The 20,601-nt window shown below is 31.8% G+C and overlaps 2 protein-coding genes and 1 pseudogene across 3 annotated transcripts; all 3 read left to right on the top strand.

The window, feature by feature from the left end:
- Positions 1–913: 913 nt before the first annotated feature.
- On the top strand, positions 914–4,409 carry LOC149514971 (putative disease resistance protein RGA1). The gene is made up of 2 exons (XM_089743223.1): positions 914–3,619; positions 4,052–4,409. Exon 1 carries the CDS (start codon positions 973–975, stop codon positions 3,589–3,591), a length of 2,619 nt encoding a protein of 872 aa, XP_089599349.1. The 5' UTR covers positions 914–972; the 3' UTR covers positions 3,592–3,619; positions 4,052–4,409.
- A 3,474-nt stretch (positions 4,410–7,883) lies between these two features.
- Positions 7,884–13,099, top strand: LOC149514970 (uncharacterized; annotated as a pseudogene). The gene is made up of 10 exons (XR_016327277.1): positions 7,884–8,277; positions 8,928–9,057; positions 9,154–9,245; positions 9,843–10,048; positions 10,336–10,524; positions 10,614–10,814; positions 11,712–11,865; positions 12,001–12,064; positions 12,727–12,786; positions 12,858–13,099. The product of XR_016327277.1 is annotated as an uncharacterized LOC149514970 (transcript).
- Positions 13,100–18,418: 5,319 nt separating this feature from the next.
- LOC111294534 (cinnamoyl-CoA reductase-like SNL6) lies at positions 18,419–20,326 on the top strand. Its single transcript, XM_022887893.2, has 5 exons — positions 18,419–18,615; positions 18,734–18,891; positions 19,051–19,242; positions 19,487–19,824; positions 20,000–20,326. Exons 1-5 carry the CDS (start codon positions 18,477–18,479, stop codon positions 20,094–20,096), a joined length of 924 nt encoding a protein of 307 aa, XP_022743628.2. The 5' UTR covers positions 18,419–18,476; the 3' UTR covers positions 20,097–20,326.
- The last annotated feature ends 275 nt before the right edge of the window (positions 20,327–20,601 follow it).

Below are 20,601 nucleotides of genomic sequence, written 5' to 3'. Positions count from 1 at the left end.
CTGATATAAATATATAAATTATTAAATGTACTTTAAAAATATAATTTAAAATTTAATTCAATTAATTTATATTATTATTATTTAAAAAATAATTTTAAATTTTAAATTTCAACTTATAAATTTTTTTATCTCCGGCTTCAAACTATTAAAGAAAAAAAAACTGATCGGAGACTGTTGTCTTGTCTTCAAAATTTACGAGTCTTCAATTTTGGTATGAGCTTGCATAGGTCCCACTTAGCAGAATTGGATCTGTCATTGCCTAATAATCTCTCTCTTCTACTCCCGTTAAACTTACGGGCAAGTCCTATATCTTTTTCATTGGTAACAGCTAACTACCACCTGCCCAACCATCTGTCATTAGCCGAACTCTTTCAATGCCCTGTCTTTCCCCTTTCCCTCATTTTCACGAATATAATAAATCCCATCACCAACCATTTCTTCCTCTTCTGCTTCTTGGCATTGTAGAAATAATCAAATTTGCATCAACCATGGCAAGATCAGCTTCTGATTTGAATGACAATTCAGGGACAGTTTGTGTAATGGATGCCTCCCGTCACCTCGGTTCTGCCCTTGTGTAATTCTTACACTAATGGATGCAGGGTCCTTAAATTAAAATTTATGTATAATGAAATTTGTATATAATTGATATTTGTAAAATGAATAAAAATTTATTTATATTAATCTAATTTTTATATTTTTTGAACTTTTAAATCAAAATTATTAAATTTAAAATATTATTTTTATTTAAATGAATTATAAAATTAATTTTAATCGAATAATCCAAAATAAAAAATTACACCTGAATTGCTCCTCTTGTGAAATTAATAAATAATGAATTTATTTTTAAATGAATTTTGGGAGCTTGCATAGGTCCCACTTTGCAGAATTGGACCTTCTTTCTTTAATTACTTCTCATGCTTCTTGTTTAAATCCAGCAAAAGACTCAGCACAAAACATTTTCCCCCACCCCTCATGGCTGAATCCTTCGCCTTTATCCTTGCTGAAATCCTCCTTTCCAAACTAACCAATATTGCCTATCAAGAAATCCGCTTCGCTCGGGCTGTTCAGAGTGACCTTGAGGAGCTTGAGACAACTTTAACTACTGTCAAAGCTGTGCTTTTAGATGCTGAAGAACAACAGGCTCGTGACAAGCAGCTGCGGGTTTGGCTACAAGAGTTGAAGAATGCCTGTTATGATGCGGAAGATTTGTTAGATGAATTTGAAATCGAAGCGTTGCGGAGGCAAGTTCTTAAACGGAGAGGCATTGGAAAGAAGGTAAGCAATTTCTTTTCAAGCTCAAACCCAATTGCTTTTCGATTTAGGATGGCCCATGAGATTAAAAAAGTTGCTGAGAGGTTTGTTAAGATTGCTGCTTTGAAAAATAACTTTCATCTCACTGAAAGGCATGATGCCACTAGCCATGTCGTGCGCTTGGACAGAGAGACCCACTCCTTTGTTCCAGCAGCAGATATCATTGGCAGAGATGGAGACAAACAAAAAATCATAACAATTTTAATGCGAGATCCAACAGATGGGGAAGACATATCTGTCCTTCCTATAGTTGGAATTGGAGGTCTTGGAAAGACTGCCCTTGCAAAGTTGGTGTTCGAGGATGAATGTGTGGCTAGTCATTTTGAGTTGAAAATGTGGGTGTGTGTTTCAGACGATTTTGATTTGAAACGCTTAATGATAAAAATGATTAAAGATGCAAAGGGGGTCGATGCAAAGGGGGTCGATTATAGTAACATGGATTTAAACCAATTACAGAAGGCCTTCCGAGATTGTTTGGATGGAAAAAAATATTTACTCATTTTAGATGATGTATGGAATGAGGATCCTATGAAGTGGAATGAATTGAAACAGCTGTTAGTGGGAGGAGGTAGAGGAAGCAAAATTGTAGTCACCACTCGTAATAACCAAATTGCAGAGAAGATGCGCACAATCCCAACACACAAACTTCAAGATCTTGACAGGAAGGAAGCTTTGTCAGTGTTTCTCCAATTTGCATTCAAGAAAGGGGAAGTGAATCGATATCCAAACCTAGTGAAAATTGGGGAAGAGATTGTTAAAAAATGCAATGGAGTTCCTTTGGTTTTGAAGACACTTGGGAGTCTGCTTCTCTCCAAAACTTCAGAACATGAGTGGAAACTTGTGAGAGATAATGAGATGTGGAAGTTAGTGGGAAAGGACAAAAGCATTTCTCCTGTTTTGAAGTTGAGTTATGATGAATTGCCCTCACATCTCAAACAATGTTTTGCATATTTTTCAGTCTTCCCAAAGGATTATAAATTTCATGAAAGGAAGTTGATCCAATTTTGGATGGCTCATGGTTTGCTTCAGCCCTCCAATGAAAACGAATGCCTTGAAGATATTGGCATGCGTTACTTGAATGATCTATCATCAAGATCTTTTTTCCAAGATTTTGTTGAAAGCTATACTTTTAATAATATTAAAATGCAAGGCCTTATGCATGATCTTGCAATGAAAGTGGCAGAGAACGAGTGCTGCACAGTAAACTCTTCCGGGCAAAATATTCCTCAAGGAGTTCGACATTTGTGCATTGGCAACTTGGATTTTCTTGAAGAGAACCCTTCTAGGTTCCTTGGTGGTGATAAGTTACGCAACACTCGCACATTGTGCTTCAGATATATGAAAAAGGGTGGTCGCAGTGAATCCTTTATTAAAATATGCCTTTCAAGATTTCAGAAATTGCGAGTGCTGGATCTAGAAGGATCTAGTTTTGAGGTGTTGCCCACAAATATTGGTAGTTTGAAACATTTAAGGTATCTTGACCTAAGAGGCAATTCCAACATAAAGAAACTTCCGAATTTCATATGTAAGTTACATAGATTGGAAACTTTGTTTGTCGATTGTCGGGGAATTGAAGAGTTGCCCAAAGATATGAGATACATGATCAGTCTCAAAATGTTAATAATAAGTACAAAACAGAGGGATCTATCTGAGAATGGATTTGATCATTTGAAATCTCTTCGGCATTTGTCACTTAGATATTGTGAAAATTTAGAATATCTGTTTGAAGGGATTCAGAACCTGACATCCCTTCATACCTTGATTGTTGTTATGTGCAGGAACTTGATCTCATTTCCGCATGGTTTAAAATCTTCAACCGCATTAAAACATCTGATAATTTCGTATTGTGAAAAGCTTGATCTTAATATGACAGTGGGATTGGAAGGGAGAGAAAAAGATGATGATGGCAATCTAGATAACCGTGGTGGCAGTGGGTTACGCCTTCAAACGTTGATCATTAGAGGGTTACCAAAGTTGGAGACACTACCCCAATGGCTTCTTTTAAGATCTGCTGACACCTTGCAAGTCTTGGGACTTCAAAAATGTGAGAATCTCACAAAGTTATCAGTGAAGCAAGATCTCACATCACTTGAAATGTTATGGATCAATGATTGCCCAAAGTTGTCATCGTTGCCAGAGCGAATGCCATGCCTCAAACGATTGAGAGTTGTAAGAAGTCCGATTTTGAGAAAAAGATACAAACCAGAAAAGGGGGAGGATTGGCCCAAGATTGCTCATGTCTCTGATATACGGATTGGTAGAAAGGTAATCTCATCATGAAAAGAATGATCGACCTGACGATTTCTAGGTAACAACTAATTTTTCCTTTTTTTTCTCTTCCAATTCAATTTTATTTCTTTTCTCCATATATAATAATAATAATAAGACAAAATTAAAAAAAAAAAAAATTTTGATAAGCATTTCAGAGAAATAATACAAGTGATTTAAGACATTATTATAGAAATCAATATTTATGATTCAATTAACTAGTAATATGATCTGCTTGCATTTTAAACAACGAAAAGATAAGTCGTAGTTGTTTATTTCCATTTTCTTTTTTTTCTCTCAAAATAAATTGTTAATTTGTATTGCTACATTTCCACTTTTTTTTTTGTTTGTTTATACACATTTTTTATTTACATTTTAGTTCACATCTTTTACAAAATAAAATGCTGGTCAATTTAGAATTGTTTAGAAATTTTTGTAAATCCTAATTGGCTTCATTGATGTTGAGTGGCAGTGCATATCTCAATATCATTTGGCATGCGATCGGGGCTTCTCTTGGTGGCTGGACCAAACTACTCTTCTTCTTGCAATCTCTAAAGTTGAGTTCAAGGATGTTCTTAGGTTGCCACGTGTCCCGGTTGTCGTTGTGTAATTGTGTTAAAACTTGTAATTTCTTTTCTTTGTTCATTTGTTGGATTGTACAAGATTTGGTTTGCGACGTGTCTTGATTGTTGTTGTTGTGTAATTGTGTTATAACTTGTAATTTCCTTTCTTTGTTCGATTGTTGTTTTGTTCAAAACTTGGTATGCTCCTTTCTTTTGGACTTAAATGTCACAAAAACTTCATATTATGTATTTGCTTATTGCTTTTTACATTATTTTCTTTTTTTAATATGCAATAATATTACTGATTACATTCTTTCACTTGCATAATTCTTATCCTCCAATCTCATAACTTTTTCTATTTTCTAACACATTAAAAGGAATTTATAATATGATCCAATTGAGATATATTTTTTACCTATTTTTTATCTAATCCTATCATAGCTTCTCATCTTTCCACCATATTTGTCTTATTAAACAAACTATTCTATTTTTTATATCAATCTTCAAATTATAATTTTAATATCATTTTATAATTAATTCATCAAAACTAATTTCATAATCTAAAAAACCACTTTTTATTATTTTGGTTGATCATCATATTTAGTTTTTCTCCAAAAGACTTTTCAAGAACATTAATTCCTAGATGCAGCAAAATCTTTTTTATGGTTTCATAATAAATATTGCTTAAAAAGTATTATTTCTATCTGTATATTTGACTATGTCACATATAAACTTAAACTTATCCAGGGATCAGATTGTTTATCAAATTCATAAATTGAGTTCTACTCAAGTTGCATCTTGAACAGGAGTTTTGAAAATTAGATTTTGTTCGAATTATTATTGTATTAACAAAAAATATTTTTATTTAAATTTAATTCAAAACTATTTTTAAAATATTAATGTAATAATATTTTTTAATAGTAACCAAACTTATCCAAAACTCCATGGGCAAGCCAGGTCAGATATTAGGCAAAATTTCAAAAGTAACAACTATTAACTAGGTTTTGGTCCGGTCCATGAACACCCTGACCCCTTAGTTCCACATTTTTATTTTACCTGGAAATTGGTTCGTTGTTCACTTATAACTACGAATAAAAATGGTTTTTCTTTCAATTTCTCTAGTCCTATGTTAATTGCCGTGAATGTAACTCTATTGTAACTAATTTTTTTGTTCTAATTGCAGATTAGGGTTTTATAATAACATAATTAATTTTGTAATCTCCTATTCTTATAGCAAGGCCCATTTTACGGATATTTTCAAAGAAAAAAAAGTAACAAAGAAAGAAAAAAAAAAAACATACAAACCCAATTTTGATATATGTGATAAAGTCTTTGAAAAAATAACCACACATATGTGATGAATATATTTCAATGCCTAATTTTTACACATTCAAAAAAATTCGATTTTTTATATTTCATAAAAATATCAAAAAAAAAAAAATTTGGCTAGCAAAAAATAGTAGGTCAAATTATGATAATGATCCTTATAATCTATTGAAATTTGAAGTTTAATTTTTAAATTATAATTTCGCTTCAGAAAGATCTTAACAATAAATCTTTTATTAAAAAATGCCTTTCAAGATTTTATAAATTGCCAGTGCTGGATCTACAAAGATCTAGTTTTGAGGTATTGCCTAAAAATATTAGTAGTTTGAAGCATTTAAGATATCTTGACCTAAGAGGCAATTCCAATGTAAAGAAAGTTTCGAATTTCATATGTAATTATGCTACATGGTTTAGAAACTGTTATCGGTTGCAGGGGAATTAAAGAGTTGGCCAAAGATATGAGGGGCATGATTGGTCTCAAAATGTTTATACAAGTTCAAAATACAGGGCTCTATCTCAGAATGGATTTGATCACTTGAAATCTCTTCGACAATTGTCAATTAGATACTGTGAAAATTTAGAATATCTGCTTGGAGGGATTCAGAACCTGGCATCCCTTCAAACCTTGTTTGTTGTTAGCTACAGAAACTTGATTTCACTACCGCATGGTTTGAAATCTTCAACCGCATTAAAACATCTGATAATTGAGGATTGTGAAAAGCTTGATCCTAATATGACGGTGGGATTGGAAGAGAGAGAAAAAGAAGATGATTACAATCAAGATTACCTTGTTGGCAGTGGGTTACGCCTTCAAACGTTGATCATTGGAGGATTACCAAAGTTGAAGACACTACCCCAATGGCTTCTTGTAGGATCCGCCAACACTTTGCAATTCCTACAACTTAGAGATTGTGAGAATCTCACAACGTTATCGAGAGACAAGATCTCACATCACTTGAAGTCTTTGAGATTTACACTTGCCCAAAGTTGCCATCTCTGCCAGAGCGGATGTCATGCCTCAAACGATTGAGAATTGAAAGATGTTCAATTTTGAGGGAAAGATGCAAACCAACAATGGGAGAGGATTGGGCCAAGATCGCTCATGTCTCTAAAATATGGATTGATGGCAAAAAAATATTATCATCAAAGGAAAGATCAGCCTGAAGTTCACTAGGTAAGAACTAATTTTTGACATGTTTGTAAGTAGAAACAAATGTTGGTTAATTTAGCATTGTTTAGAAATTTTCGTAATTCCCAGTTATTATTGAGTGGCTGGGCATTGGATTCGACTCTCTTGGTGGCTGGACTAAACTACTTTTCATGTACTCCTAAAGTTGAGTCCAGGATGTTCCCGATTGTTTTGGTTGTGTTGTAGGCTTGTAACTAGTTGTGATATGAACTTGTTTGTGGGTTGTTATTTCTCTGTTTTCTTCCTTGTTGGTTTGTTGCCTTTGGATTTCAAATTTCTATTCAAGAGTTGGCCTTTCTTTCTTTTGGACTCAATGTCACGTTATTAATTAATCTCTCTTATAATAATTAAACCCTAAACATGTTTTTTTGTCAATATTTTATAATCATTTTGATTCATTGGTCACAAGTAATTAATTAAATCAGTTGCATTGAACTTGTGGTAAACCAAACTTCTCATCCTCTTCTCCATTGCTTGATCCTTCGAAATCAGTTTTATACCACCTGATATATAATTAATTTGGAAGGAAAATTATTCTATCCAAAAATTATAATTTTTTAAAACTCAACGCATATTGATGCTTGCTTCTCTCAAGTACTCTAAAAAGAATTTTTATATTTTGTTACATAAAGCTGCATGCCTCACGTTAAAGCAACTTCATAAAATTTAAAACCAGAGACAAGCAAGTAAGGAAGTCATAATCCAATAATTTCAGGAAGGAGAATATTCTTCAAATCTAATCAGACACTGATTTCATAACAGTTTTTAACAAAAAATATTTCCATGTCTGCATGGAGACTAGCACAATGCTGGGGAATTGTTGGAAAAAATGACATCAAAACGAACTAGTGGACTACTAGCAATTAGAATGATTACTGCTCAATTGCCCTTCCCAAAGTTTCACTTGAAATAATTAGCAGCAACAATACAATATAATAACCAAATAGTTAAGACGTAGTTGAAAATAAATGAACATTATGAAATGAAGGTCATTCTTGGAAATAATTGATACCATCAAACTGAACAAAATCTAAAGTCAGTCAAATGAGAATAGTCAATTTATAACAAAAATTCAAAATTTAATTAATTTATACAATTATGTTTATTTACCCAAATAAGTGGGCTTGCTAAAACATACTGCTAAAACAGCGGCAAACTATTGAAACAACATTCCCAGTATAAAGCCGGAAAAACGTCATTCCCAGGTTGTTTATAAATCCATTGATTTCTTTTCCTGGAAAAAAAATTACTATGGGAATATTTCAAAAATTCATAACCCATATTGATAACCCAATTCTTTCAAGATTCAAGGCCCATCATCTCTCATTTCTTCCGCCATCTCTCTCTCTCTCTCTGTGCCTTAACTCACTTCATTGAGTCATTATTGTTCAACCAATGTCAACAAAACTATAATAAACGAAGACTCGGTTTGGGTTTCTCTTTCTCCCAAAGTCCGACCCGTTGGACTCCATTTTCTAGGAGGGGTGTTTTCATTTTCAGCTAAGAAAAAGAAAAATGAGGAATCTTATTCTCAAACAATTCATCCAAACAACTGCATCGTCTTTGTATCGTTCCTCTACTTCCAGATTCACTCTCCCTTTCTTACTCTCATCTCGACGCGTTAGTCTTTTATTTCCGATTTTTTTTTTGTTTATATTATCATGAAACTTTTTTTTTTTTTTTTTTTTGAGATCGTTTGAGCATTGAGGCATTTAATTATTAGCTTAACTTTTATTTCTGTTTGTTTAGATTCTCTAGCTGGAGCTAAGTATGCAGCATTTTGTATTGAGTTGCAAGTCTAATTTCGTTTATATGAATTAGGGTTTCCGGTTATTTTTAAGCTTTGTTTTATATTTTATTATTTAGAGGGATTTACTTAAGTTTGCAAATGTTAAAAGGGTATTCAAACCATTGCTTAAAAATCAGTATTAATAATTCTACATTTTTCATCCATTGGATACTGTAATTGTTAGAAACATTTAACGTTCCACTTAAAGGTCTTGAGTTCGGGTTTCAGAGAGATACGTTTATGAGTTATGGATTGGGGCTAACTTCCATTGTGTAACCAAATTTCAATGTGCTTTCACATGTGCTGAAAGATAATGCTAACATTCAATTTTGGACTTTGATGTGGTTGATTTGAACCAGATTCATATCTTGTTTACACAGTTAAAAAACATAAAGATGTTAATTGTGTTTATGTGACATACTCCGTAGTTTGTACTTGATGGAAGTTGCATACTTTTCATTCTACTTTTTACTTCTTTTAATATAGGGGGAGCCCTGAATTTTCTTATGGACTTAATTGGGGTCTGGCTGGAAAAGGTGTCATTGTGAAGGATAAAGCTTTCCAAAACTTGAAGTCTTCTGAATTGCAAAAAAATGGTGCAACCATTACAGGTAAACTTTTCACTATATTGAGTGGAATGGTATTTTTTTTCCTTTTTCATTGTTTGGGTGTTTATGATTTTCTTGTTTCCCGTTTTCTTTTGTCAGAATCCTTGTCAGGGCTTCCAGTTCATGTTAGAGGAACTCTTGGGAGAGCTTCAGCAATTTCAAAGGCACAATATAGTAAACTTTTGAAGCAGGTATATCTTGTTTTCTGGCTTTAATATTTCTGTTCTTATTCTGCCTTTAATCTTAGAGTTAAGAATGGAAATTCTCTTGTCTTTTTGGCTCACTCACAAGTACTCTCTCTCACACCTCTCTACGTGCACAGTTAGTGTCTTAGAGAATAAACTTGGTTCCTTCAGATTCATAAATAATTTATGATGAATGATAACATTCTTCTACAAAATGTTTCATATATTGCATGCAATGCCAGGCGTTATCAATTGTGTCAAATTCATTTAGGTAGGTTGAAGCTTTAATGTCTGAGAGTCCTTGTGGGAAATTTGAGAAAAAAGAGAGATGCAGAAGCCAAGTCCATAAATAAAAAGTATGGAACATTAATAGTGGACCTTTTATGTAAAACAACAAAGGAGTATTGGAGTACTTTTTAAGGAGAAAACCGAAAGGCATAATGTTTGATGTTCTTGAAATGTAGAGCATTAGAGACATGCTAAGACCACACGAATCTATGTTTGCACCATCGTTTCTATTTGAAAATTGCCTTTTGAATTCCTATGTGATGCAAACAGCATCATGTATGATAATGCTTGTTTTGCTATTCTTGATTTTATCAGGTGACAGCTCACCTATCATCTATCTCAAATATTTTTGTACATGATGGGGCTATCGGTTCATCATCAAAATCTGATGTTAAAGTTCGTGTGATTAGTGACAGTCCTTCTGCTGTATTGACACTTTCTAATGTTCTTTGGGAGACTTCTACTCGTGCTGTTTCCCATGATTCTTGTCCTTTAACAGTTTACACTGCTACATCAGTAAGGTATGAAATTTAAATGTTTTTGTTGTTTTATTGCCTTTAGTAGGTACAACATCAAAAAGAAAGTCTATAACTTGAAATAAATTATAAAGTTCCCATTTCCTCAATGTCTTGAAGTGTTGCTACTATTAAGTTGTTCCTCAGCCTCATGGTGGAAATTATTCAGTTACTTCATTTCTCCTTGTAGTGTTCAGGTCCCTCACCCCGTTTCTAACTCTAGCATGACTGATAGCACTTAAGATTTAATAAATAAATCATGATATTTCAGCTTCTAAATTTCATTTATACAGTGCGGCTGTAGGGGATGTCATTGGGCTTGGAGCTCAAGGAAATAATGGATTTATAGCAGCTGATGTTGAGCGTTCTTGACTTATTTTATGTGGTAAAGCATTTTCTGATATAAATGAAACTAAAGAAGCTTTAGCTACCTTATCTGAGCCAGTTATAACTGCACGAGGAGGCCTTCCTCTATCTGCTAGGTAAGGGTCTTGTATCTTCAACTGCTACATTTTCATAGTTATGATAAATGTGCAATATGTAACTCACATCTGTAGGTTGGAAATTTCAGGCTCTTAGCATCTGGTGATTCTGTGGTTCTTATTTTTGCCCCCGAGAATATCATTCAGAGTTGTGCATATCTGTTGGTGTCTGCGGATGCAGGTGTAGTCCTTTCCCAGGAAGGTGTTTTGCCTTTGTTTAAAACCAAAACATCCAGTGGCGAAAATCTATACAAGATGCCATCCGCTGTTATCCTTGCAACATCTGATAGGTAAAAAACTGAATGAAGGTTGTTCAGTTCTTTTTGACAATTAATATGCAATGCGATATGATGTTCCCTGGTATCAGTACCTCTTGCTTGCATCATTCACAAAATATGGTATGCAAGCAAGAATGGTCTTTCAAAAGTTGAAACTTTTAAATTTTTAGACAAGAGTTCCTTGAACTCAGTAGGCTGGTTATATCAATCGATCCACTTCTCATAGAACATGTGAAACCACAGAATGCTAGTTCTCCAAGTTGAGTAGGGAGTTAACTAGTTTTGTAAGAAAAGTCGAAGTTATTTTTAAAATAAGGAAAAGAAATATTATTAAGCACTGTTTCCCATGATTATGGCATTGAGTGATTTTCAGCATGTGACTCTAGGCACATGCAGACATCTTCTTGCAAAATTCTCAAGGTGGTTATCCTTTTAAGCAGGTATAAATTAACTGGTGCTCCCCAATCATCAAATAGAAAAATATTGGTAGTTGCACAGAACTTGAAAGGTGAAAGAATCCCTCTTGTTTCTTGAAATCTAACTCAGAGCCAACACCTGAAGGTGCCTTGAGAGTAGAGACTTCGGCAGCTTTTCTCCATGTTGTTTGTATATTGTAAATCTCGGTAGATTCCTTCTCCCCAATATTATCAATTTACTGTTAGCAGCATGGAAATAATTTATCTGTATGGGTTGAAAAGGTTGAGTGTTTGTAACTTTCTCTATGGTTCACTCCTCATTGTCTGCCCTAACCTTGGAGATATTAACAAAAATATTGTTCCGTTTGGCTCCTATATTATTTAAAAATCCTGAAGAATTAGAAAAATTGTACTCTAATTGGTGTAATTTAACATTTTTTTCCTGAACACATTCGCCTTGCTGTTAAAAGCTATGGAATTTTCTGTCCTGTAGTTCTGGAAGCATCCCTACTGTATCAAAGCTCTCTCCTGGCCAAGCAGCTTATCGCTTTTTGGCTGGCTATCAAAATGGGGAGTTTGTGCCTGGTTATGCTGACGGTCCTTCCTGTATTGATACATTGGATCTTGCAAAGACTCTTCACTCCAAGGTTAAAGATGAAAATTTACTAGCTTATGTAATTTTTTTAATTCAAAGCCTACATAATATGTTAAATTAATCATTGTCATTGTTAACTGCTAATTCATGAGCCGCACTGTTATATGTTTCTAAATTGTTTCTATAGTTGAAAATGCACCAGATGCCAACCTTCCTTGTTAATGTTGGTGAAGAAGGAAAGGGTGTTGCAGGTAAGGAATAATCATGATATGTTCTCAATATCTACCTTGATTTTTTGTGTAACAATTCATTGTTGAGGAAGAATCTACTGAATCATGCTCCGGGATGATGTTTGATAAAAATGTGATAATTCCGTATTAAATGGTCTGAAGGTTCAAAGTTCTTAGTGTTATACTCTGCATCATCAAATCAAGCATGAACACTGCTGAATGGCATAATTGTCATCTTGAGGTTTGTGAGGTTGACTTCTCTTCTTAAATCTTATCATGGGGAAAGGAAGTGCAGAAGCATATAGAATCTATTGCTTCATCCTCACGAATTGTCAGAAAGGATGCTTATCAACTAAGGATTTATCAAAACTATTTTTTATTGCTTAAGGTCTTCACATGCTGCTATTGTGAACCACCTCTAAAAGGCTGGGTTATCCACCATGTTGTTATGCTGGCAGCATTTTGACCATTACTCTAAAATCCTTAGCAAATTATTTGTAGAGTTTTTAAAACATAGAGGATCCTTAATGCAAACAAAAGTTTACTAATTCATTGCTGTTCCATTTGCCTTGTCAAGTCTCTGGAGGAGTTTTTCGTTTTTAAAAGCTCGAGCTGGATTGTTTTCCTGCTTTGAGGATTTGTTTATTTATGATATCTTTTTTATTTTTCTGTTGATTTTCCAGGCAAAGATATTCTGAAGATGGTTGGATTAGGAAACATTGCACCATTTGAACTTAAAAGAGGTAGCTATGTAATCCTCTTTCCTTTGCAATTTTTGGATCCGGTTTTACTTACCTAAATGTCATATTTTCAGGTGGAGATCTTAAAGAGAAATATTATGGCTTCTTGTCAGGTAAGTTTCAAGAAATACCTGAAGAATTCTCATTCTGAGAGCCAAATCCCTTTGTCATTATAGGTGTTTTTGTCCCAACTCGCAATTGTAACCTCTTCAGAAACAGAAAACACTCCAGACTTGTCTATGATTTTTGCTTTCTCAAATAGCGTCTGGTGTGAAGTACCAGAGAATGAAATGCAGATCCATTTGTATAGTTTTCATGTTTTGGCTCCAAAACTCAAATCCGCTTAATTTTGTATCGTGTTAACGGATCGATGTCGAAAATTGTTAGATCCATTGTTGAGAAAGCCGCCCTTGGTTTCTTTAAGCCAAAAACTGCAAAAAGTCAATAGCAGCAGCTGCACCTTAATGCATCATTAATTCACAATTATTGTATGACTCTGGAACTAGCATTAGCAACACTATCCAGTAGCCAACCTACAGTTTGAACCATAAAAACTTTAAGTTCAAACCACTTTGAGTAGTCAACTTGAACTAAATGATGTAAGGCATTTATCCATTTTATGTTAAACATCCTAGACCTTGTGCTTAGAAATTTCAAAACGATAGAAAGTTCATAGCCAAGGCCACTTGCTTCCCAACTCAACCATTTGTCTCCAAACTTTTGTATCATTTGCTTAAGCTGGTAGTCATTCAGTTAATTGCCTGATGGCAGTTATAATTATAATTCCAAATACCCTTTTTCTAATTACTAAAATTCAAATAGAGTAGTCTTGACAAATTTAGATATGATATAACAATACAATGTGAAAAAATCACAAAAATGAAACAGATTAAAATTTAAATAAAAATCATATATAAATTTGATAAAAATCAAAATATGTGTTTTACGTTTGATGTGTGATATGAATAATAACATGATAATTTTTTTATTTTATATGAAACAAACAATATATGAATACATAAATTATCTATAACGATAATTTTTTACAAAAAACAATTCTCATATTTTCGTCATTAACGCTCCACCAAATAAACTTTACATTAGTCCACTCCCTTTAGAAAGAGGTAGAGATTATAGGTGTCCAGGCCCCACAAAATAAAAGAATTGGTACAAATCAAGAGTTGGTTTCTTTGTTGTTGAAAGAATGGATGTGGCTTTGCTTTTCAAGCTCATAAACAGTATTCCAGCAAAGAATAAAAACAGAAAAAAAGAAAAAGAAAAAAGAAGGCAATATATAAACTGATAACTTAATAGTTTGTGACAACAATGTTGATATAGATTGACCATGCATATATTGGCATATTAAAGGGTCCATTTCCATTTCACAATTAATGGTTGACAACTATGATGAAACTTATCTTCTCTTATGTCACTATTTCATTGTTTGTTTTCTTTTCAAAGTCAATCTCATCCAACTTATGTCCAATATTTTGTCACTGTTTTTTTCTTTTTTTTATTTATTTATTTTAAACTGTGTTTTTATAGATTTTTTACTATCTATTTGAAAAAGAGAGAGAGTGTGCAGGAAGCAAATCTCAATCCCATATTTTTAAAATTATAATGATTCCCAACAATATGCTTAGAGAAAATAACTTTGCTAGCAATCACATGACTTAATTAGAATAAAGATTATTTGAATTCTAAAATACGAAACATCTTAAAGTTTCTTCGATTCAAAATAATCTGACTTAAAATTATTGATATATTTAGTTGCTGCCTCTAACCCATATTAACCCTAAAAAAGTTGAAAAAAAAAGTACATATATACGTACTTGCAAATAAAATTCGAAAGCAAATAGGCCTCCAACCTTAACCAAAGGACAAAGAAGGAACCAATACCAAAGCCCAAATAGAAATTGAGGACAAAGGAGGTTGCTATTGTTACAGGTGAGAAGGAAACCAAGCAACATTGTTTTTTGTGGGGACTAAATTGAAAGTGGAAAAAAAAAGCATTTTAATAAAAAGCCCAAAAATCGCAACTTCCCTCCAATTGCTTCCAACTAGGATATCCTCACCAATGTCACACAATAAAGAGTGCAGTTGGATGTTCTACTCACCACTTTATTTTTAGGTTTATAAAGGACTCTCTCATCTCTTCCTACGCTACCCACCTTTTCATTGATTTCAATTTCGAACCCAACCCCAAAGAGACTTGCCACTTAAAAACAAATTTAATAATTAATTAATAAAAGTATATATCAATCAAAACTCAAAAGAATTCATTTAAGTTTCATATCAAATGATCATATATATATATTTTTTCTTCTTAATAGGGTGTAAAAGCTATTATTTTGTGTCTTCTTGGGTAAAATGCAAAAATCCTTTTGAAATTAGTGAAATTACACCCACCTTATTAGTTTGAAAAACCATTTTTGTAAATACAAATTTAATTTAATTATTTCATATAATTATTTTTAAAAAATAACATTTAATAAAAATTTTTATTGGTCAATAAGTACTCATCAAATTTAAATTATAAATGATATTTTTAATTTTTTTATATTTTATTAATATTTTTATTAAATTCTATCAATTAATCTATTTTTATTTTTATTAAATCGTGTTTAACAAAAAATTTTACCTAAAAAATGCCGTACGAATATTTTCCAATGGTGGGGTGGTGGCTGATGAAACTACACAGCCGGAATAATATTTTGAGAATGAGTCTTCTAAAACTTTGACCTAACTGAAATGTTTTATTGAAAGAAAATAAAAAGAATGGGATAGAAAGTTCGTGGAGGCAAACGTAGTGAAAAAGACAAAAAGAAATTAAAGTTGGAGATACATGGTCGGTAGATAAAGCAAAGTCATATTCACCGAACTTAAAAAAAATTGTACGTGGCCATATAATAATGTCATGTTTGTAAAGAAATATTGTTGTTGGCGAAACCCATAAATTAATATCCAGTGCTTTTCAAATAAGAAAAATTTGTCAAATCTATGGATCTCAATGGCCTCTTGTTTCTTTTTTTTGTTTGGGGTTCAATATTAACCACTTTATATTAATTTAATTTATAGTTTATATTTAATAGATTATTAATATATAAATTATATATATTATCAATTAATTAAATGATGTTATTTTATTAATAAATTTTTTTTAAAAAAATAAATATATAAAACATAATTAAAAAAAATGATTTATTAATGAGATAATATTATATGATTTATTCATAATACATAAAATTTATACATCGATAATACATTAAATATAAATTTTTTAATTTAATTCAAGGGAAAGATATAGACAACTGCCTTTGAGATTGACGTTAAAGCAAGCAATACCCCTTCAATCAATAATAGTTTTATAATTTGCTTAATTTTGATAAAATTATTCCAATTTCATTTGTCGATATATTTGAGTTGAATTCGAGTTTGAGTTTTAAGTTTATTATGTTTTAAATATTCAAAAAATTTTTGGCCAAATATAAAACAATACTTCGATTTTATTTTCTTGTCATCTTTCATTTTTTTAATTCTTTCTATTCTTTTTTTAATATTTGATATTAATTTGTTATGATTTTGCTTAACATTAAAATAATAACAGCACATCATATTGTAAAAGAATTTAAAATTTTAATAAAATATACATTAAAATCAAATTTTCTTAATTGCTATGCCAAGTTAAAACTTGGATAAAGAATTGTTATATCCATTTGTAAATTACGAAATAAAAATTGCAAGCTTTGAGTAATTTATTATTATTTTTCATTCCTTTTTGTAATTAATTTATTATTTGAGTAACCCCTCCTTCCTTCCTCTAATAATTTTGAAATTTGAATATATATGAGTAATTAGAGCATGCAAGTTATTACAGTTCAAAGTTTATTTATTATTATGCACCATTTTCAATTCAAATTCTTCAGCCATTAATTTGTTTTAACTCTGGCCTATGTTTAAGTTTAGGTTTGATGAACCTGTAATTTACCCTTCATTCTCTACAAAAACAAAAAGGAAAAGGGGGGAGGGGGTATGTCAAATGCACTGTTATTATAACTATAGTCTGATACTACACTTTTACCATGACATAGAGTTTTTTTTTTTTTTTTCATTGACAAAGAACAGAGAGGTCTAAGCAAACTATTTATCACAAAATTTTTTTTTTGAAAAAAAAAAGAAATTATTTTACTTATTGAAAGTGAAATTTTTAGATTTTATAAATGGAAATAATAAAATAATATATTTAATATGTATTTAATAAATTTAGGATATGTTTGGTGTATAAATTCTAATTAATATAATAATATAATATTATGAATAAAGTTAAACTAAATAGTGTTATCCTAACTTATGTTTGATGTGTGCAACAATTATGATAAAATAATTTATATATTGATCAAAATTATTTTTTCTTCAAGTTTATATAATTTAAATTATTAATGTAATTTTTAAATATATAATAGGGTATATATTTTTAAATATAAACCAAATATAATATAAGATGATTATCATCTTTTTTTTTATTCTATCCATCATTTTATATATCAAACATGACTTAAGTCTAAACAAAAAATAATATAGTAAATTGAATTAACTAATTATATTAATTGAATCGGGAATCAAATTTTTGATTGATTCGATAATCAATTCGATTATTAAAACATCAATGAATTTGATATTTAGAGCTATTGATTATATTTAATTTAATTCATGAGCACTTCTACTTTAAATTAAATTGATAATAAATTCAATTATTAAAACACCAATGAATTTGATATTTAGAACTATCAATCAAATTTGATCTAATTTGATTTAATTCATGATCACTTTTACTTTAAGCTAAAGTATTTGATTTTTAATATTTACTTGGGCATAATTTTATGATGCTAACAAAAGGCTATTTTATTTACTAGTAACATATGTAATTGAGATTCACACAATTGTGTGTAACGGGAAAATAAAATAAAAAAAACTTAAAAATAAATTTGATAATTTAAAATATGATATGATAATACGATATGAGTATGATATAAAAGAAAGATAATAAAATTTAAAATTATAATTATAATTATACATGAATTTAACAAAATTAAAAAATATATATTTTATATTTTTATATCAATATAAATTATGATATATAATTTTTATATAAAATACGATATGTATATGTAAATTTTAATATTTATGTGATATGAATACACAAACACCGAATCTACTTAAAAAATTTAACTTATAACTTAATTGAATTAATTAAAACAATTGTTCTTAAAAAATAAATTTAAAATTCATATTTCAATTTATAATTTTTTTCTCTCAAGACGCAAAGCATTTAAAAGAAAAAAGGAAAAAGGAAAAAACTTAACGCGGGACAGTTGTCGTGTCTTCAAAATTTTTACAGCATTCCATTTAGGTATGAGCTTGCATAGGTCCCACTATGCAGTATTGGATCTGTCATTGCCTAATAATCTCTTTCTTCTACTCTCATTATGCTTTTGGTCAACTCATACACCTTTTTCTTTCGAAGCAGCTAACTGCCACCTGCCCAACTATCTGTCATTAACCCAACTCTTTCAATGCTCTCTTGCACCCCTCGTGTTCACGTATATAATAAATACATCACCACATTTCCCTCTCAACCATTTCTTCTTCTTCTTCTTCTTGGCATTGTAGAAATTATCAAATTTGTATCAACCATGGCAAGATCAGCTTCTGGTTTCAATGACAACTCAAGGACAGTTTGTGTAATGGATGCCTCCGGTCATCTCGGTTCTGCCCTTGTGCACTTGCTCTTGCATCGAGGTTACACTGTCCATGCTGCAGTTCAACACCATGGTTAGCTTCTCTTGCTCTTATCTCCTTTTTCACTTTTTTCTGTTTATCTATCATGTGAACTAATTAAATTGAAAAACTTTTTTTTTTGCCTTTTTTTGTTGCTAATTAATATATGCAGGTGGATTCCAATCCGCTAAGGGGCTGCCTTGCAGTAGTGAAAAATTAAGGGTATTTGGTGCAGACCCCTTTGACTACCACAGCATAACAAATGCATTGAAAGGATGTTGTGGCTTGTTTTACTGCTTTGAACCTCCCTCTGATCACTCCACCTATGATGTATGTCTCTTAATTCTTTCCTCCATGGTCTTTTTTTTTTAATTTCAATTTTTACTATATTATTTTCCATTTTGAGCATATGGTACATATATACAGCAAGAAAAAAAATCAATTTTGATGGAACAAAGTAAAGAGAAGCATGTGGCTTGTTTGGTGCAGGAATATATGGCAGAAGTTGAGGTGAGAGCAGCTCACAATGTGTTGGAAGCATGTGCTCAAACAGATACAATTGAAAAGGTCGTTTTCACATCCTCTGTAACTGCCGTGATATGGAACGAAGGTCGCAAAACAGCTTCGTCTGATCTCGACGAAAAGAACTGGAGTGACATCAACTTTTGCAAGAAGTTAAAGGTACTAAAATATGAATTATCTCAATCCAGAATATAGTTCAGTTGATTCATATAATCATTCTTAAAAGATCACATCTATCCAGTTTGGGTTCAAATCCAGATTCAAATCCCAATAACCTTATCCCTTATCTTCATGTTGCAGCTCTTTTGTAAAAAAAATGAGTTATCTGCCATGTGAAATAAAATTTTAGTTATGTTTAGTTCTTGGATATAGATATTGATCCGTTGACTTTGATATTGAACAGTTATGGCATGCATTATCAAAGACACTAGCAGAGAAGTCAGCTTGGGCACTGGCAATGGACCGTGGCATAAACATGGTGACCATTAATGGAGGGCTGTTGATGACTCCTGATCTAACCATCACAAACCCATATTTAAAAGGAGCAGCTGAGATGTATGAGAATGGTGTATTTGTTACCGTGGATCTCAGGTTCGTCGCGGACGCTCACATTTGGGTGTTCGAAGACATCTCATCCTACGGACGATATCTGTGCTTCAACCATGTTATCAATTGCAGCCAAGATGCTGATAAGCTTGCCCAAATGCTATTACCATCCTCTGATTCTTCACCTCCTCGAAGGTTAGTAACATAATTTGATGTTTAGTGACAAGGAAGGGGTTGCAGGGATTTGATCCCAGACCTATTAGATGCTTTCTTTTAAGGTTGACTCCATGAACCAACTAAGCTAGTTTCCAGATTCAATTTCATTCATTATTTGTTTATTTATTGATTTATATATATTTTCTGCCTGCAGTTTGGAGGACACAAGAATCTACCAACAGAGAATAAGCAACAGGAAGCTGAACAATATGATGATGGAGTTTGAGCATGATCAACTTCTGACAAATTGATCTGTAGACTGATGAAGCAGGCAGGCTACTGTCTTTTATTTTCCAGAAGTTTTGTATGTTTAGGATCCGCTATTCATACCCTCCAATTTATATTCTTAAAAAATCAAAATAGCTATCAGTTTTTAAAGAAGTTTGCTTAGCACATGGTTTAGTAGATTTCAGGATTCTGATTATATCTCCAACCGGAAGATGGAGGAGATAATTTATTATATGCTATTATTATTTTCAGCCATTGGCCTGCAAAGATAACAATTGACCTTGTAGTTCAAAGCAGTATTCAAAATTACTAGTGCTCTGTATTGAAATTTGTTGTTTTATAGCCAAACTTGTTGCAGAAATTTGCACTATGATATAATTCTTACCCAATTTTCTAATCCAGAAGTCTATTGAAAATTACTGTTACAATAAAAACACTGACCTTTGAGAACAAACTTTGATCTGATTCGGCACAGCAGTTATAATTAAGTATATAATTTATACATAAGCTTCTGCTGTGAAAATTCTG

The sequence above is a fragment of the Durio zibethinus genome, chromosome 14, assembly GCF_047325235.1.
Source record: "Durio zibethinus cultivar Kanyao isolate XHJ-2024 chromosome 14, ASM4732523v1, whole genome shotgun sequence".
Classification (NCBI taxonomy): domain Eukaryota; kingdom Viridiplantae; phylum Streptophyta; class Magnoliopsida; order Malvales; family Malvaceae; genus Durio; species Durio zibethinus.
This window is presented reverse-complemented; position numbering and strand designations above follow the sequence as displayed.

Bases quoted from the DNA above. Each gene is read 5' to 3' on its own strand.
- LOC149514971 (XM_089743223.1), top strand. From the start codon at position 973: ATGGCTGAATCCTTCGCCTTTATCCTTGCTGAAATCCTCCTTTCCAAA.
- LOC111294534 (XM_022887893.2), top strand. From the start codon at position 18,477: ATGGCAAGATCAGCTTCTGGTTTCAATGACAACTCAAGGACAGTTTGT. The intron at 18,892-19,050 runs GTATGTCTCTTA...TGTTTGGTGCAG, and splicing joins CTGATCACTCCACCTATGAT to GAATATATGGCAGAAGTTGA. The intron at 19,243-19,486 runs GTACTAAAATAT...GATATTGAACAG, and splicing joins ACTTTTGCAAGAAGTTAAAG to TTATGGCATGCATTATCAAA.